The following is a 17,100-nucleotide window of genomic DNA, read 5'->3' as shown; positions in this document are numbered from 1 at the left end:
CTCTCTAAGGGTCTCTCTCTCTATAAGGGTCTCTCTCTAAGGGTCTCTCTCTGTATGGGTTTCTCTCTGTAATAGTCTACCTGGAGCGCTCCAGTCACTGTTGAGTAAGGACAGGAACTGATTACCTGTAGAAGTAGTCCTAGTCTACCTGTTGAGTAAGGACAGGAACTGATTACCTGTAGAAGTAGTCCTAGTCTACCTGTTGAGTACGGACAGGAACTGATTACCTGTAGAAGTAGTCCTAGTCTACCTGTTGAGTAAGGACAGGAACTGATTACCTGTAGAAGTAGTCCTAGTCTACCTGTTGAGTAAGGACAGGAACTGATTACCTGTAGAAGTAGTCCTAGTCTACCTGTTGAGTACGGACAGGAACTGATTACCTGTAGTCCTAGTCTACCTGTTGAGTAAGGACAGGAACTGATTACCTGTAGAAGTAGTCCTAGTCTACCTGTTGAGTACGGACAGGAACTGATTACCTGTAGTCCTAGTCTACCTGTTGAGTAAGGACAGGAACTGATTACCTGTAGAAGTAGTCCTAGTCTACCTGTTGAGTAAGGACAGTAACTGATTACCTGTAGAAGTAGTCCTAGTCTACCTGGAGCGCTCCCGTCACTGTTGAGTACGGACAGGAACTGATTACCTGTAGAAGTAGTCCTAGTCTACCTGTTGAGTAAGGACAGGAACTGATTACCTGTAGAAGTAGTCCTAGTCTACCTGTTGAGTAAGGACAGGAACTGATTACCTGTAGAAGTAGTCCTAGTCTACCTGTTGAGTACAGACAGGACCTGATTACCTGTAGAAGTAGTCCTAGTCTACCTGTTGAGTAAGGACAGGAACTGATTACCTGTAGAAGTAGTCCTACTCTACCTGTTGAGTACGGACAGGAACTGATTACCTGTAGAAGTAGTCCTAGTCTACCTGTTGAGTAAGGACAGGAACTGATTACCTGTAGAAGTAGTCCTAGTCTACCTGTTGAGTACGGACAGGAACTGATTACCTGTAGAAGTAGTCCTAGTCTACCTGTTGAGTAAGGACAGGAACTGATTACCTGTAGAAGTAGTCCTAGTCTACCTGTTGAGTACAGACAGGAACTGATTACCTGTAGAAGTAGTCCTAGTCTACCTGTTGAGTAAGGACAGGAACTGATTACCTGTAGAAGTAGTCCTAGTCTACCTGTTGAGTACGGACAGGAACTGATTACCTGTAGTCCTAGTCTACCTGTTGAGTAAGGACAGGAACTGATTACCTGTAGAAGTAGTCCTAGTCTACCTGTTGAGTAAGGACAGTAACTGATTACCTGTAGAAGTAGTCCTAGTCTACCTGGAGCGCTCCCGTCACTGTTGAGTACGGACAGGAACTGATTACCTGTAGAAGTAGTCCTAGTCTACCTGTTGAGTAAGGACAGGAACTGATTACCTGTAGAAGTAGTCCTAGTCTACCTGTTGAGTAAGGACAGGAACTGATTACCTGTAGAAGTAGTCCTAGTCTACCTGTTGAGTACAGACAGGACCTGATTACCTGTAGAAGTAGTCCTAGTCTACCTGTTGAGTAAGGACAGGAACTGATTACCTGTAGAAGTAGTCCTACTCTACCTGTTGAGTACGGACAGGAACTGATTACCTGTAGAAGTAGTCCTAGTCTACCTGTTGAGTAAGGACAGGAACTGATTACCTGTAGAAGTAGTCCTAGTCTACCTGTTGAGTACGGACAGGAACTGATTACCTGTAGAAGTAGTCCTAGTCTACCTGTTGAGTAAGGACAGGAACTGATTACCTGTAGAAGTAGTCCTAGTCTACCTTTTGAGTAAGGACAGGAACTGATTACCTGTAGAAGTAGTCCTAGTCTACCTGTTGAGTAAGGACAGGAACTGATTACCTGTAGAAGTAGTCCTAGTCTACCTGTTGAGTAAGGACAGGAACTGATTACCTGTAGAAGTAGTCCTAGTCTACCTGTTGAGTACAGACAGGACCTGATTACCTGTAGAAGTAGTCCTAGTCTACCTGTTGAGTAAGGACAGGAACTGATTACCTGTAGAAGTAGTCCTAGTCTACCTGTTGAGTAAGGACAGGAACTGATTACCTGTAGAAGTAGTCCTAGTCTACCTGTTGAGTACGGACAGGAAACTGATTACCTGTTGAGTAAGGACAGAACTAGTCCTAGTCTACCTGTTGAGTACAGACAGGAACTGATTACCTGTAGAAGTAGTCCTAGTCTACCTGTTGAGTAAGGACAGGAACTGATTACCTGTAGAAGTAGTCCTAGTCTACCTTTTGAGTAAGGACAGGAACTGATTACCTGTAGAAGTAGTCCTAGTCTACCTGTTGAGTAAGGACAGGAACTGATTACCTGTAGAAGTAGTCCTAGTCTACCTGTTGAGTAAGGACAGGAACTGATTACCTGTAGAAGTAGTCCTAGTCTACCTGGAGCGCTCCCGTCACTGTTGAGTACGGACACACACCTGATTCCACATATAGAAGTACAGACCACGTCAGCCCAGGACCTCCACATCCACAGACCACGTCAGCCCAGAACCTCCACATCCACAGATCACGTCAGCCCAGGACCTCTACATCCACAGACCACGTCAGCCCAGGACCTCTACATCCACAGACCACGTCAGCCCAGGACCTCTACATCCACAGACCACGTCAGCCCAGGACCTCTACATCCACAGACCGCGTCAGCCCAGGACCTCTACATCCACAGACCACGTCAGCCCAGGACCTCTACATCCACAGACCACGTCAGCCCAGGACCTCTACATCCACAGACCACGTCAGCCCAGGACCTCTACATCCACAGACCACGTCAGCCCAGGACCTCTACATCCACAGACCGCGTCAGCCCAGGACCTCTACATCCACAGACCGCGTCAGCCCAGGACCTCTACATCCACAGACCGCGTCAGCCCAGGACCTCTACATCCACAGACCACGCCAGCCCAGGACCTCTACATCCACAGACCACGCCAGCCCAGGACCTCTCATCCACCACGTCAGCCCAGGACCCTACATCCACAGACCACGCCAGCCCAGGACCTTACATCCACAGACCCGCCAGCCCAGGACCTCTACATCCACAGACCACGTCAGCCCAGGACCTCTACATCCACAGACCACGCCAGCCCAGGACCTCTACATCCACAGACCACGTCAGGGGGAGAGCCCAGGACCTCTACATCCACAGACCACGCCAGCCCAGGACCTCCACATCCACAGACCACGCCAGCCCAGGACCTCTACATCCACAGACCACGCCAGCCCAGGACATCCACAGACCACGCCAGCCCAGGACCTCTACATCCACAGACCACGCCAGCCCAGGACCTCTACATCCACAGACCACGCCAGCCCAGGACCTCCACATCCACAGACCACGCCAGCCCAGGACCTCCACATCCACAGACCACGCCAGCCCAGGACCTCTACATCCACAGACCACGCCAGCCCAGGACCTCTACATCCACAGACCACGTCAGCCCAGGACCTCCACATCCACAGACCACGTCAGCCCAGGACCTCTACATCCACAGACCACGTCAGCCCAGGACCTCTACATCCACAGACCACGTCAGCCCAGAACCTCCACATCCACAGACCACGTCAGCCCAGGACCTCTACATCCACAGACCACGTCAGCCCAGGACCTCTACATCCACAGACCGCGTCAGCCCAGGACCTCTACATCCACAGACCTCGTCAGCCCAGGACCTCTACATCCACAGACCACGTCAGCCCAGGACCTCCACATCCACAGACCACGTCAGCCCAGGACCTCTACATCCACAGACCACGTCAGCCCAGGACCTCTACATCCACAGACCACGTCAGCCCAGGACCTCTACATCCGGCTTCTTCACCGACGGGGGAGAGGGGAGGTGCTGAGGGGGGAGAGGGGAGGTGCTGAGGGGGAGAGGGGAGGTGCTGAGGGGGAGAGGGGAGATGCTGAGGGGGAGAGGGGAGGTGCTGAGGGGGAGAGGGGAGGTGCTGAGGGGGAGAGGGGAGGTGCTGAGGGGGAGAGGGGAGGTGCTGAGGGGGAAAGGGGAGGTGCTGAGGGGGAGGTGCTGAGGGGGAGAGGGGAGGTGCTGAGGGGGAGAGGGGAGGTGCTGAGGGGGAGGTGCTGAGGGGGAGAGGGGAGGTGCTGAGGGGGAAAGGGGAGGTGCTGAGGGGGAGGTGCTGAGGGGGAGAGGGGAGGTGCTGAGGGGAGAGGGGAGGTGCTGAGGGGGAGAGGGGAGCTGCTGAGGGGGAGGTGCTGAGGGGGAGAGGGGAGGTGCTGAGGGGGAGAGGGGAGGTGCTGAGGCGGAGAGGGGAGGTGCTGAGGGGGAGAGGGGAGATGCTGAGGGGGAGAGGGAAGGTGCTGAGGGGGAGAGGGGAGGTGCTGAGGGGGAGAGGGGAGGTGCTGAGGGGGAGAGGGGAGGTGCTGAGGGGGAGAGGGGAGGTGCTGAGGGGGAGAGGGGAGGTGCTGAGGCGGAGAGGGAGGTGCTGAGGGGGAGAGGGGAGGTGCTGAGGGGGAGAGGGGAGATGCTGAGGGGGGAGAGGGGAGATGCTGAGGGGAGAGAGGGGAGGTGCTGAGGGGGAGAGGGGAGGTGCTGAGGGGGAGGGGAGGTGCTGAGGCGGAGGGGGAGGTGCTGAGGGGGAGAGGGGAGGTGCTGAGGGGGAGGGGCGAGGTGCTGAGGGGGAGGGGGAGAGGGGAGGTGCTGAGGGGGAGAGGGGAGGTGCTGAGGGGGAGGTGCTGAGGGGGAGAGGGGAGGTGCTGAGGGGGAGGTGCTGAGGGGGGAGGTGCTGAGGGGGAGAGGGGAGGTGCTGAGGGGGAGGTGCTGAGGGGGAGGGGAGGTGCTGAGGGGGAGAGGGGAGATGCTGAGGGGGAGAGGGAAGGTGCTGAGGGGGAGAGGGGAGGTGCTGAGGGGGAGAGGGGAGGTGCTGAGGGGGAGAGGGGAGATGCTGAGGGGGAGAGGGGAGGTGCTGAAGGGGGAGAGGGGAGGTGCTGAGGGGGAGAGGGGAGGTGCTGAGGGGGAGAGGGGAGGTGCTGAGGGGGAGAGGGGAGGTGCTGAGGGGGAAAGGGGAGGTGCTGAGGGGGAGAGGGGAGGTGCTGAGGGGCGAGGTGCTGAGGGGGAGAGGGGAGGTGCTGAGGGGGAGAGGGGAGGTGCTGAGGGGGAGAAGGGAGATGCTGAGGGGAGAGGGGAGGTGCTGAGGGGGAGAGGGGAGGTGCTGAGGGGGAGAGGGGAGGTGCTGAGGGGGAGAGGGGAGGTGCTGAGGGGGAGAGGGGAGATGCTGAGGGGGAGAGGGAAGGTGCTGAGGGGGAGAGGGGAGGTGCTGAGGGGGAGAGGGAGGTGCTGAGGGGGAGAGGGGAGGTGCTGAGGGGAGAGGGGAGGTGCTGAGGCGGAGAGGGGAGGTGCTGAGGGGGAGAGGGGAGGTGCTGAGGGGGGAGAGGGAGAGGTGCTGAGGGGGAGAGGGAGATGCTGAGGGGGAGGGAGGTGCTGAGGGGGAGAGGGGAGGTGCTGAGGGGGAGGGGAGGTGCTGAGGGGGAGAGGGGAGGTGCTGAGGGGGAGGGCCGAGGTGCTGAGGGGGAGGGGGAGAGGGGAGGTGCTGAGGGGGAGAGGGAGGTGCTGAGGGGGAGGTGCTGAGGGGGAGAGGGGAGGTGCTGAGGGGGAGAGGGGAGGTGCTGAGGGGGAGGTGCTGAGGGGGAGGTGCTGAGGGGGAGAGGGGAGGTGCTGAGGGGGAGGTGCTGAGGGGAGAGGGGAGGTGCTGAGGGGGAGAGGGGAGATGCTGAGGGGGAGAGGGAAGGTGCTGAGGGGGAGAGGGGAGGTGCTGAGGGGGAGAGGGGAGGTGCTGAGGGGGAGAGGGGAGATGCTGAGGGGGAGGGGGAGGTGCTGAAGGGGGAGAGGGGAGGTGCTGAGGGGGAAAGGGAGGTGCTGAGGGGAGAGGTGGAGGTGCTGAGGGGCGAGGTGCTGAGGGGGAGAGGGGAGGTGCTGAGGGGGAGAGGGAGGTGCTGAGGGGGAGAGGGGAGATGCTGAGGGGGAGAGGGGAGGTGCTGAAGGGGGAGAGGGGAGGTGCTGAGGGGGGAGAGGGGAGGTGCTGAGGGGGGAGAGGGGAGGTGCTGCCTTCTAGACTTCTAAACCTAATCTCTGACAGTCTCCCACACAGACATGACTTCACCCATCTCTGTCCCCTTCCGCTCTCTCCCTCTCTGTCCCCTTCCTCTCTCTCCCTCTGTCCCCTTCCTCTCCCTCTGTCTCCTTCCTCTTCTTCTGTCCCCTTCCTCTCCCTCTGTCCCCTTCCTCTGTCCCTCTGTCCCCTTCCTCTCCCTCTGTCCCCTTCCTCTCCCTCTGTCCCCTTCCTCTCCCTCTGTCCCCTTCCTCTCCCTCTGTCCCCTTCCTCTCCCCCTCTGTCCCCTTCCTCTCCCTCTGTCCCCTTCCTCTCCCTCTGTCCCCTTCCTCTCCCCTCTGTCCCCTTCCTCTCCCTCTGTCCCCTTCCTCTCTCCCCCTCTGTCCCCTTCCTCTCCCTCTGTCCCCTTCCTCTCCCTCTGTCCCCTTCCTCTCCCCCCTCTGTCCCCTTCCTCTCCCTCTGTCCCCTTCCTCTCCCTCTGTCCCCTTCCTCTCCCTCTGTCCCCATTCTCTGTCCCCCTGTCCCCTTCCTCTCCCTCTGTCCCCTTCCTCTCCCCTCTGTCCCCCTCTCCCTCTGTCCCCTTCCTCTTCCTCTGTCCCCTTCCTCTCCCTCTGTCCCCTTCTTCTCTCCCTCTGTCCCCTTCTTCTCCCCCTCTGTCCCCTTCGTCTTGCTCTGTCCCCTTCCTCTGTCCCTCTGTCCCCTTCCTCTCCCCTTTGTCCCCTTCCTCTCCCCTCTGTCCCCTTCTTCTCTCCCTCTGTCCCCTTCTTCTCCCTCTCTTTTTCTCTCTCCCCTTCTCAATTTTCTCACATCTCTCCAGTCTTTCTGTCTATTCTCTCTCCATATATATCCCTATCTCCCTCTGCCAGAGCTCCTCTCCACTCTAAACAAAGTTGTTGGTCTCCCATGGAGACGGAGTGTCTTGGATATTGCTCTCCGTTTGTTGCCATGGCAACGTGCTGCTTCGACAGCAGACGTCCACGTCAGCCCTGTAATATGAGATGGGCAACAGCCCCTGTATAGAAGGATGATGTCATCATCACCTGATAGAGGGAGATACAGCATGTTGTTATCATCACCTGATAGAGGGAGAGACAGCATGTTGTTATCATCACCTGATAGAGGGAGAGACAGCATGTTATCATCACCTGATAGAGGGAGAGACAGCATGTTGTTATCATCACCTGATAGAGGGAGAGACAGCATGTTGTTATCATCACCTGATAGAGGGAGAGACAGCATGTTATCATCACCTGATAGAGGGAGAGACAGCATGTTGTTATCATCACCTGATAGAGGGAGAGACAGCATGTTATCATCACCTGATAGAGGGAGAGACAGCATGTTGTTATCATCACCTGATAGAGGGAGAGACAGCATGTTATCATCACCTGATAGAGGGAGAGACAGCATGTTGTTATCATCACCTGATAGAGGGAGAGACAGCATGTTATCATCACCTGATAGAGGGAGAGACAGCATGTTATCATAACCTGATAGAGGGAGAGACAGCATGTTATCATCACCTGATAGAGGGAGAGACAGCATGTTATCATCACCTGATAGAGGGAGAGACAGCATGTTATCATCACCTGATAGAGGGAGAGACAGCATGTTGTTATCATCACCTGATAGAGGGAGAGACAGCATGTTATCATCACCTGATAGAGGGAGAGACAGCATGTTGTTATCATCACCTGATAGAGGGAGAGACAGCATGTTATTATCACCACCTGATAGAGGGAGAGACAGCATGTTGTTATCACCACCTGATAGAGGGAGAGACAGCATGTTGTTATCATCACCTGATAGAGGGAGAGACAGCATGTTATCATCACCTGATAGAGGGAGAGACAGCATGTTGTTATCATCACCTGATAGAGGGAGAGACAGCATGTTGTTATCATCACCTGATAGAGGGAGAGACAGCATGCTGTTATCACCACCTGATAGAGGGAGAGACAGCATGTTGTTATCACCACCTGATAGAGGGAGAGACAGCATGTTGTTATCATCACCTGATAGAGGGAGAGACAGCATGTCATCATCACCTGATAGAGGGAGAGACAGCATGTTGTTATCATCACCTGATAGAGGGAGAGACAGCATGTTGTTATCACCACCTGATAGAGGGAGAGACAGCATGTTATCATCACCTGATAGAGGGAGAGACAGCATGTTGTTATCATCACCTGATAGAGGGAGAGACAGCATGTTATCATCACCTGATAGAGGGAGAGACAGCATGCTGTTATCACCTGATAGAGGGAGAGACAGCATGTTATCATCACCTGATAGAGGGAGAGACAGCATGTTGTTATCATCACCTGATAGAGGGAGAGACAGCATGTTATCATCACCTGATAGAGGGAGAGACAGCATGTTATCATCACCTGATAGAGGGAGAGACAGCATGTTGTTATCATCACCTGATAGAGGGAGAGACAGCATGTTGTTATCATCACCTGATAGAGGGAGAGACAGCATGTTATCATCACCTGATAGAGGGAGAGACAGCATGTTATCATCACCTGATAGAGGGAGAGACAGCATGTTGTTATCATCACCTGATAGAGGGAGAGACAGCATGTTGTTATCACCTGATAGAGGGAGAGACAGCATGTTATCATCACCTGATAGAGGGAGAGACAGAATGTTATCATCACCTGATAGAGGGAGAGACAGCATGTTGTCATCACCTGATAGAGGGAGAGACAGCATGTTATCATCACCTGATAGAGGGAGAGACAGCATGTTGTTATCATCACCTGATAGAGGGAGAGACAGCATGCTGTTATCATCACCTGATAGAGGGAGAGACAGCATGTTATCATCACCTGATAGAGGGAGAGACAGCATTTTATCATCACCTGATAGAGGGAGAGACAGCATGTTGTTATCATCACCTGATAGAGGGAGAGACAGCATGTTATCATCACCTGATAGAGGGAGAGACAGCATGTTGTCATCACCTGATAGAGGGAGAGACAGCATGTTGTTATCATCACCTGATAGAGGGAGAGACAGCATGTTGTTATCATCACCTGATAGAGGGAGAGACAGCATGTTATCATCACCTGATAGAGGGAGAGACAGCATGTTGTTATCACCTGATAGAGGGAGAGATAGCATGTTGTTATCATCACCTGATAGAGGGAGAGACAGCATGTTGTTATCATCACCTGATAGAGGGAGAGACAGCATGTTATCATCACCTGATAGAAGGAGAGACAGCATGTTGTTATCATCACCTGATAGAAGGAGAGACAGCATGTTGTTAATGTGTGGACAGCATGTTACTAATGTAGGGATAATGTGTGGACAGCATGTTGTTAATGTAGGGATAATGTGTTGGACAGCATGTTGTTAATGTGTGGACAGCATGTTACTAATGTAGGGATAATGTATTGGACAGCATGGTGTTAATGTAGGGATAATGTGTTGGACAGCATGTTGTTAATGTAGGGATAATGTGTGGACAGCATGTTGTTAATGTAGGGATAATGTGTTGGACAGCATGTTGTTAATGTGTGGACAGCATGTTACTAATGTAGGGATAATGTATTGGACAGCATGGTGTTAATGTAGGGATAATGTGTTGGACAGCATGTTGTTAATGTAGGGATAATGTGTGGACAGCATGTTGTTAATGTAGGGATAATGTGTTGGACAGCATGTTGTTAATGTAGAGATAATGTATTGGACAGCATGTTGTTAATGTAGGGATAATGTATTGGACAGCATGTTGATAATGTAGGGATAATGTATTGGACAGCATGTTGTTAATGTGGGGATAATGTGTTGGACAGCATGTTGATAATGTAGGGATAATGTGTTGGACAACATGTTGTTAATGTAGGGATAATGTGTTGGACAGCATGTTGTTAATGTAGGGATAATGTATTGGACATCATGTTGTTAATGTAGGGATAATGTGTTGGACAGCATGTTGTTAATGTAGGGATAATGTGTGGACATCATGTTGATAATGTAGAGATAATGTGTGGACAGCATGTTGTTAATATAATGATAATGTATTGGACAACATGTTGGTAATGTAGGGACAATGTGTGGACAGCATGTTGGTAATGTAGGGATAATGTGTTGACAGCATGCTGGTAATGTGGGGATAATGTATTAGACAGCATGTTGTTAATGTAGGGGTAATATGTAGACATCATGTTGATAATGTAGGGATAATGTATCAGACATCATGTTCATAATGTAGGGATAATGTATTGGACAGCATGTTGATAATGTAGGGATAATGTGTTGGACAGCATGTTGTTAATGTAGGGATAATGTATTGGACAGCATGCTGTTAATGTAGGGATAATGTATTGGACAGCATGTTGTCAATGTAGGGATAATGTGTGGACAGCATGTTGATAATGTGTTGACAGCATGTTAATGTAGGGATAATGTATTGGACAGCATGTTGATAATGTAGGGATAATGTATTGGACAGCATGTTGACAATGTAGGGATAATGTATTGGACAGCATGTTGTTAATGTATGGATAATGTATTGGACAGCGTGATGATAATGTAGGGATAATGTATTGGACAGCATGTTGTTCATCCGGCTGCTTCTGTTGTCATATTACCTTACCTGACTACTGCACTGTTGGGGTGTAATGCAGCCTATATATTTAGTCAATCACTTACCAATGCAGTTGAAGCATAATAATTAAATGCATTTTGTGCACACAGCATCTATGTGATTATGGTGGGACTCAGTGCACGAGGAGTCACTACAGTCCCCCAAGTTAAAATATACAAAAATATTTTAAATAAAATACAGAACTAGGACACTACCACATAAGGTCCCTTGACAGAGCGAGGGCAGTGATGTCATATAGGCTGATCATGTTTTCATTAAAATATTGGTGTAGATGAACTCTACCGCTGTCAGACAGATGGACCCACATCAGCATCTAACAATCATCAGCCTACTTAAATGTCTGCTTTACATATCTGTTGACTCGGGGGTAGAGGTATGGCTCTGCCTGCTTTACATATCTGTTGACTCAGGGTAGAGGTATGGCTCTGCCTGCTTTACATATCTGTTGACTCAGGGTAGAGGTATGGCTCTGCCTGTTTTACATATCTGTTGACTCAGGGTAGAGGTCTGGCTCTGCCTGCTTTACATATCTGTTGACTCGGGGTAGAGGTATGTCTCTGCCTGCTTTACATGTCTGTTGACTCGGGGGTAGAGGTATGGCTCTGCCTGCTTTACATATCTGTTGACTCGGGGTAGAGGTATGGCTCTGCCTGCTTTACATGTCTGTTGACTCAGGGTAGAGGTATGGCTCTGCCTGTTTTACATATCTGTTGACTCAGGGTAGAGGTCTGGCTCTGCCTGCTTTACATATCTGTTTACTCAGGGTAGAGGTCTGGCTCTGCCTGCTTTACATATCTGTTGACTCAGGGTAGAGGTATGGCTCTGCCTGCTTTACATATCTGTTGTTAGAGGATGTCTCTGTCTGCTTTACATATCTGTTGACCAGGGTAGAGGTATGGCTCTGCCTGCTTTACATATCTGTTGACTCAGGGTAGAGGTATGGCTCTGCCTGCTTTACATATCTGTTGACTCAGGGTAGAGGTATGGCTCTGCCTGCTTTACATATCTGTTGACTCAGGGTAGAGGTATGGCTCTGCCTGCTTTACATATCTGTTGACCTCAGAGGTATGGCTCTGTCTGCTTTACATATCTGTTGACTCAGGGTAGAGGTATGGCTCTGCCTGCTTTACATATCTGTTGACTCGGGGTAGAGGTATGGCTCTGCCTGCTTTACATATCTGTTGACTCAGGGTAGAGGTATGGCTCTGCCTGCTTTACATATCTGTTGACTCAGGGTAGAGGTATGGCTCTGCCTGCTTTACATATCTGTTGACTCGGGGTAGAGGTATGTCTCTGTCTGCTTTACATATCTGTTGACTGTCTGCCACACATATCTGCTGACTCAGGGTAGAGGTATGGCTCTGCCTGCTTTACATATCTGTTGGGGTAGAGGTATGGCTCTGCCTGCTTTACTCTGACTCTGGCTCTGCCTGCTTTACATATCTGTTGACTCAGGGTAGAGGTATGGCTCTGCCTGCTTTACATATCTGTTGACTCAGGGTAGAGGTATGGCTCTGCCTGCTTTATGTCTGACTGGCTCTGCCTGCTTTACACATCTGCTGGGACTCAGGGTAGAGGTATGGCTCTGCCTGCTTTACATATCTCTGTTGACTTGATGGCTCTGCCTGCTTTACATATCTGTTGACTCAGGTAGAGGTATGGCTCTGCCTGCTTTACATATCTGTTGACTCAGGGTAGAGGTATGGCTCTGCCTGTTTTACATATCTGTTGACTCAGGGTAGAGGTATGGCTCTGCCTGCTGCAGAGGTCTGGCTCTGCCTGCTTTACATATCTGCTGACTCAGGGTAGAGGTATGGCTCTGCCTGCTTTACATATCTGTTGACTCCAGGGTAGAGGTATGGCTCTGCCTGCTTTACATATCTGTTGACTCAGGGCAGAGGTATGGCTCTGCCTGCTTTACATGTCTGTTGACTCAGGGCAGAGGTATGGCTCTGCCTGATCTGTTCAGGGTAGAGGTCTGGCTCTGCCTGCTTTACATATCTGTTGACTCAGGGTAGAGGTATGGCTCTGCCTGCTTTACATATCTGTTGACTCAGGGTAGAGGTATGTCTCTGTCTGCTTTACATATCTGTTGACTCAGGGTAGAGGTATGGCTCTGCCTGCTTTACATATCTGTTGACTCAGGTAGAGGTATGGCTCTGCCTGCTTTACATATCTGTTGACATATCTGTTGACTCGGGGAGGTATGGCTCTGCCTGCTTATATCTGTTGACTCAGTTGGTAGAGGTATGGCTCTGCCTGCTTTACATATCTGTTGACTCGGGGTAGAGGTATGGCTCTGGCTTTGCATATCTGTTGACTCGGGGTAGAGGTATGGCTCTGCCTGCTTTACATATCTGTTGACTCAGGGTAGAGGTATGGCTCTGCCTGCTTTACATATCTGTTGACTCAGGGTAGAGGTATGGCTCTGCCTGCTTTACATATCTGTTGACTCAGGGTAGAGGTATGGCTCTGCCTGCTTTTATATCTGTTGACTCGCAGAGGTGAGGTCTGGCTCTGCCTGCTTTACATATTGTTGACTCAGGGTAGAGGTATGTCTCTGTCTGCTTTACATATCTGTTGACTCAGGGTAGAGGTATGGCTCTGCCTGCTTTACATATCTGTTGACTCAGGGTATGGCTCTGCCTGCTTTACATATCTGTTGACTCAGGGTAGAGGTATGGCTCTGCCTGCTTTACATATCTGTTGACTCAGGGTAGAGGTATGGCTCTGCCTGCTTTACATATCTGTTGACTCAGGGTAGAGGTATGGCTCTGCCTGCTTTACATATCTGTTGACTCAGGGCAGAGGTATGGCTCTGCCTGCTTTACATATCTGTTGACTCAGGGTAGAGGTATGGCTCTGCCTGCTTTACATATCTGTTGACTCGGGGGTAGAGGTATGGCTCTGCCTGCTTTACATATCTGCTGACCTGGGGTAGAGGTATGGCTCTGCCTGCTTTGCATATCTGTTGACTCCGGGTAGAGTATGGCCTCTGCCTGCTTTGCATATCTGTTGACTCAGGTAGAGGTATGGCTCTGCCTGCTTTGCATATCTGTTGACTCAGGGTAGAGGTATGTCTCTGCCTGCTTTACATATCTGTTGACTCAGGGTAGAGGTATGTCTCTGCCTGCTTTACATATCTGTTGACTCAGGGTAGAGGTATGGCTCTGCCTGCTTTTACATATCTGTTGACTCAGGGTAGAGGTATGGCTCGCCTGCTTTACATATCTGTTGACTCAGGGTAGAGGTATGGCTCTGTCTGCTTTACATATCTGTTGACTCAGGGTAGAGGTATGGGTCTGCTTTACATATCTGTTGACTCGGGGTAGAGGTATGGCTCTGCTTTACATATCTGTTGACTCAGGGTAGAGGTATGGCTCTGCCTGCTTTACATGGCTCTATCTGTCTGACTCGGGTAGAGGTATGGCTCTGCCTGCTTTACATATATGTTGACCAGGGTAGAGGTATGGCTCTGCCTGCTTTACATATCTGTTGACTCTGGGGTAGAGGTATGGCTCTGCCTGCTTTACATATCTGTTGACTCAGGGTAAGAGGCATGGCCTGCCTGCTTTACATATCTGTTGACTCAGGGTAGAGGTATGGCTCTGCCTGCTTTACATATCTGTTGACTCAGGGTAGAGGTATGGCTCTGCCTGCTTTACATATCTGTTGACTCAGGGTAGAGGTAAGGGTTTGTCTGTCCCCAGGCCTCCTTTTGGGTAGGGCCTGGGGACAGCCTTTTGGGTAGGGCCTGGGGACAGCCTTTTGAGCCCTGGGTCAGCCTTTTGGGTAGGGCCCTGGGGTCTCCTTTTGGGTAGAGTCCTGGTGTCTCCTTTGGGTAGAGTCCTGGGGTCTCCTTTGGGTAGAGTCCTGGGGTCTCCTTTGGGTAGAGTCCTGGGGTCTCCTTTTGGGTAGGGCCCTGGGGTCTCGTTTTGGGTTGGGCCCTGGGGTCTCCTTTTGGGTAGGGCCCTGGGGTTTCCTTTTGGGTAGGGCCCTGGGGTCTCCTTTTGGGTAGGGCCCTGGGGTCTCCTTTTGGGAAGAGCCCTGGGGTCTCCTTTTGGGTAGGGCCCTGGGGTCTCCTTTTGGGTAGAGTCCTGGGGTCTCCTTTTGGGTAGAGCCCTGGGGTCTCCTTTTGGGTAGGGCTCTGGGGTCTCCTTTTGGGTAGGGCCCTGGGGTCTACTTTTGGGTAGGGCCCTGTGGTCTCCTTTTGGGTAGAGCCCTGGGGTCTCTTTGGGTAGGGCCCTGGGGTCTCCTTTTGGGTAGGGCCCTGGGGTCTCCTTTTGGGTAGTGCCCTGGTGGATGGTAATGGAGCAGGGTTCGTCCAAATCCTCTCCTCATCCCCTTCAGCTTCACTGATTGGAAGAGACTTGACAGGTGAAGTGAGTATGGTGGTAGATCATCATTAAGGTGGCCTTCACCTGGGGACTTCTGTCAGATCAGTAGTGAAGGAGAAGACATCATTATTTAGAGATTTGACACAGATCCTGTGTTGTTCACTGATTAGTCCTAGTCTATTCTGGTGTTTGACACAGATCCTGTGTTGTTCACTGATTAGTCCTAGTTAGTCCTAGTCTATTCTGGTGTTTGACACAGATCCTGTTGTTCATAGATTAGTCCTAGTCTATTCTGGTGTTTGACACAGATCCTGTTGTTCACTGATTAGTCCTAGTCTATTCTGGCGTTTGACACAGATCCTGTGTTGTTCACAGATTAGTCCTAGTCTATTCTGGTGTTTGACACAGATCCTGTTGTTCACTGAGTAGTCCTAGTCTATTCTGGTGTTTGACACAGATCCTGTGTTGTTCACTGATTAGTCCTAGTCTATTCTGGTGTTTGACACAGATCCTGTGTTGTTCACTGATTAGTCTTAGTCTATTCTGGTGTTTGACACAGATCCTGTTGTTCACTGATTAGTCCTAGTCTATTCTGGTGTTTGACACAGATCCTGTGTTGTTCACTGATTAGTCCTAGTCTATTCTGGTGTTTGACACAGATCCTGTGTTGTTCACTGATTAGTCCTAGTCTATTCTGGTGTTTGACACAGATCCTGTTGTTCACTGATTAGTCCTAGTCTATTCTGGTGTTTGACACAGATCCTGTTGTCTACTGATTAGTCCTAGTCTATTCTGGTGTTTGACACAGATCCTGTTGTTCACTGATTAGTCCTAGTCTATTCTGGTGTTTGACACAGATCCTGTTGTTCACAGATTAGTCCTAGTCTATTCTGGTGTTTGACACAGATCCTGTTGTTCATAGATTAGTCCTAGTCTATTCTGGTGTTTGACACAGATCCTGTTGTTCACTGATTAGTCCTAGTCTATTCTGGTGTTTGACACAGATCCTGTTGTTCACTGATTAGTCCTAGTCTATTCTGGTGTTTGACACAGATCCTGTTGTTCACTGATTAGTCCTAGTCTATTCTGGTGTTTGACACAGATCCTGTTGTTCACTGATTAGTCCTAGTCTATTCTGGTGTTTGACACAGATCCTGTGTTGTTCACTGATTAGACCTAGTCTATTCTGGTGTTTGACACAGATCCTGTGTTGTTCACTGATTAGTCCTAGTCTATTCTGGTGTTTGACACAGATCCTGTTGTTCACTGATTAGTCCTAGTCTATTCTGGTGTTTGACACAGATCCTGTGTTGTTCACTGATTAGTCCTAGTCTATTCTGCTGTTTGACACAGATCCTGTTGTTCACTGATTAGTCCTAGTCTATTCTGGTGTTTGACACAGATCCTGTTGTTCACTGATTAGTCCTAGTCTATTCTGGTGTTTGACACAGATCCTGTTGTTCACTGATTAGTCCTAGTCTATTCTGGTGTTTGACACAGATCCTGTTGTTCACTGATTAGTCCTAGTCTATTCTGGTGTTTGACACAGATCCTGTTGTTCACTGATTAGTCCTAGTCTATTCTGGTGTTTCTAACCTTCTATCTGTATTATTCTAGAGGGCACGTGATCATCACACCATGTGACCGTCTCCATTGAAAGAAAAGGTATTGATTTAATTATATTGCCCCCCCCTCCTCTCCTCTCCCGCGACATTTTGTCTCGTTCCTAAGCAGTTTCCACTTTCCAGGAATGCCGCAGTTGTCACGAAGAGGAAGAGGCTGTTATTGTTAACGGTTGGAACCGAACCGAACAGAACGGACGTGATTCAGATGAAGAACCGGGGCGATCCTCCGCAGCACAATATCCGTTAGATTGACGGCATAATACGGAGAATGTAAAATGCGACCCTTATTACCGTGAGACAGGTACGTGACTGATGATTATTTTTAACAGTTACCCGGGTAGACCTGGCAGAACGTTTCGACATCATGAGCATTTCAGACCAAGCTGATAATAATTAGGCCGAGTTCAATTAGG

The 17,100-nt window shown here is 50.5% G+C and overlaps 1 protein-coding gene across 1 annotated transcript; it reads right to left on the bottom strand.

Annotated features, from left to right (window-relative positions):
* Nucleotides 1-14,402: 14,402 nt before the first annotated feature.
* On the bottom strand, nt 14,403-15,020 carry LOC135568046 (basic salivary proline-rich protein 1-like; the record flags this gene model as incomplete). Its single annotated transcript, XM_065015069.1, has 1 exon — nt 14,403-15,020. A coding segment is annotated over one exon (618 nt), but the record flags the coding sequence as incomplete, so codon positions are not given.
* Between the last annotated feature and the right edge of the window lie 2,080 nt (nt 15,021-17,100).

The sequence above is a fragment of the Oncorhynchus nerka genome, unplaced genomic scaffold (assembly GCF_034236695.1).
Source record: "Oncorhynchus nerka isolate Pitt River unplaced genomic scaffold, Oner_Uvic_2.0 unplaced_scaffold_1730, whole genome shotgun sequence".
NCBI lineage: Eukaryota > Metazoa > Chordata > Actinopteri > Salmoniformes > Salmonidae > Oncorhynchus > Oncorhynchus nerka.
Note: the sequence above shows the minus strand (reverse complement) of the source record. Positions and strands in the feature narration are given on the sequence as shown.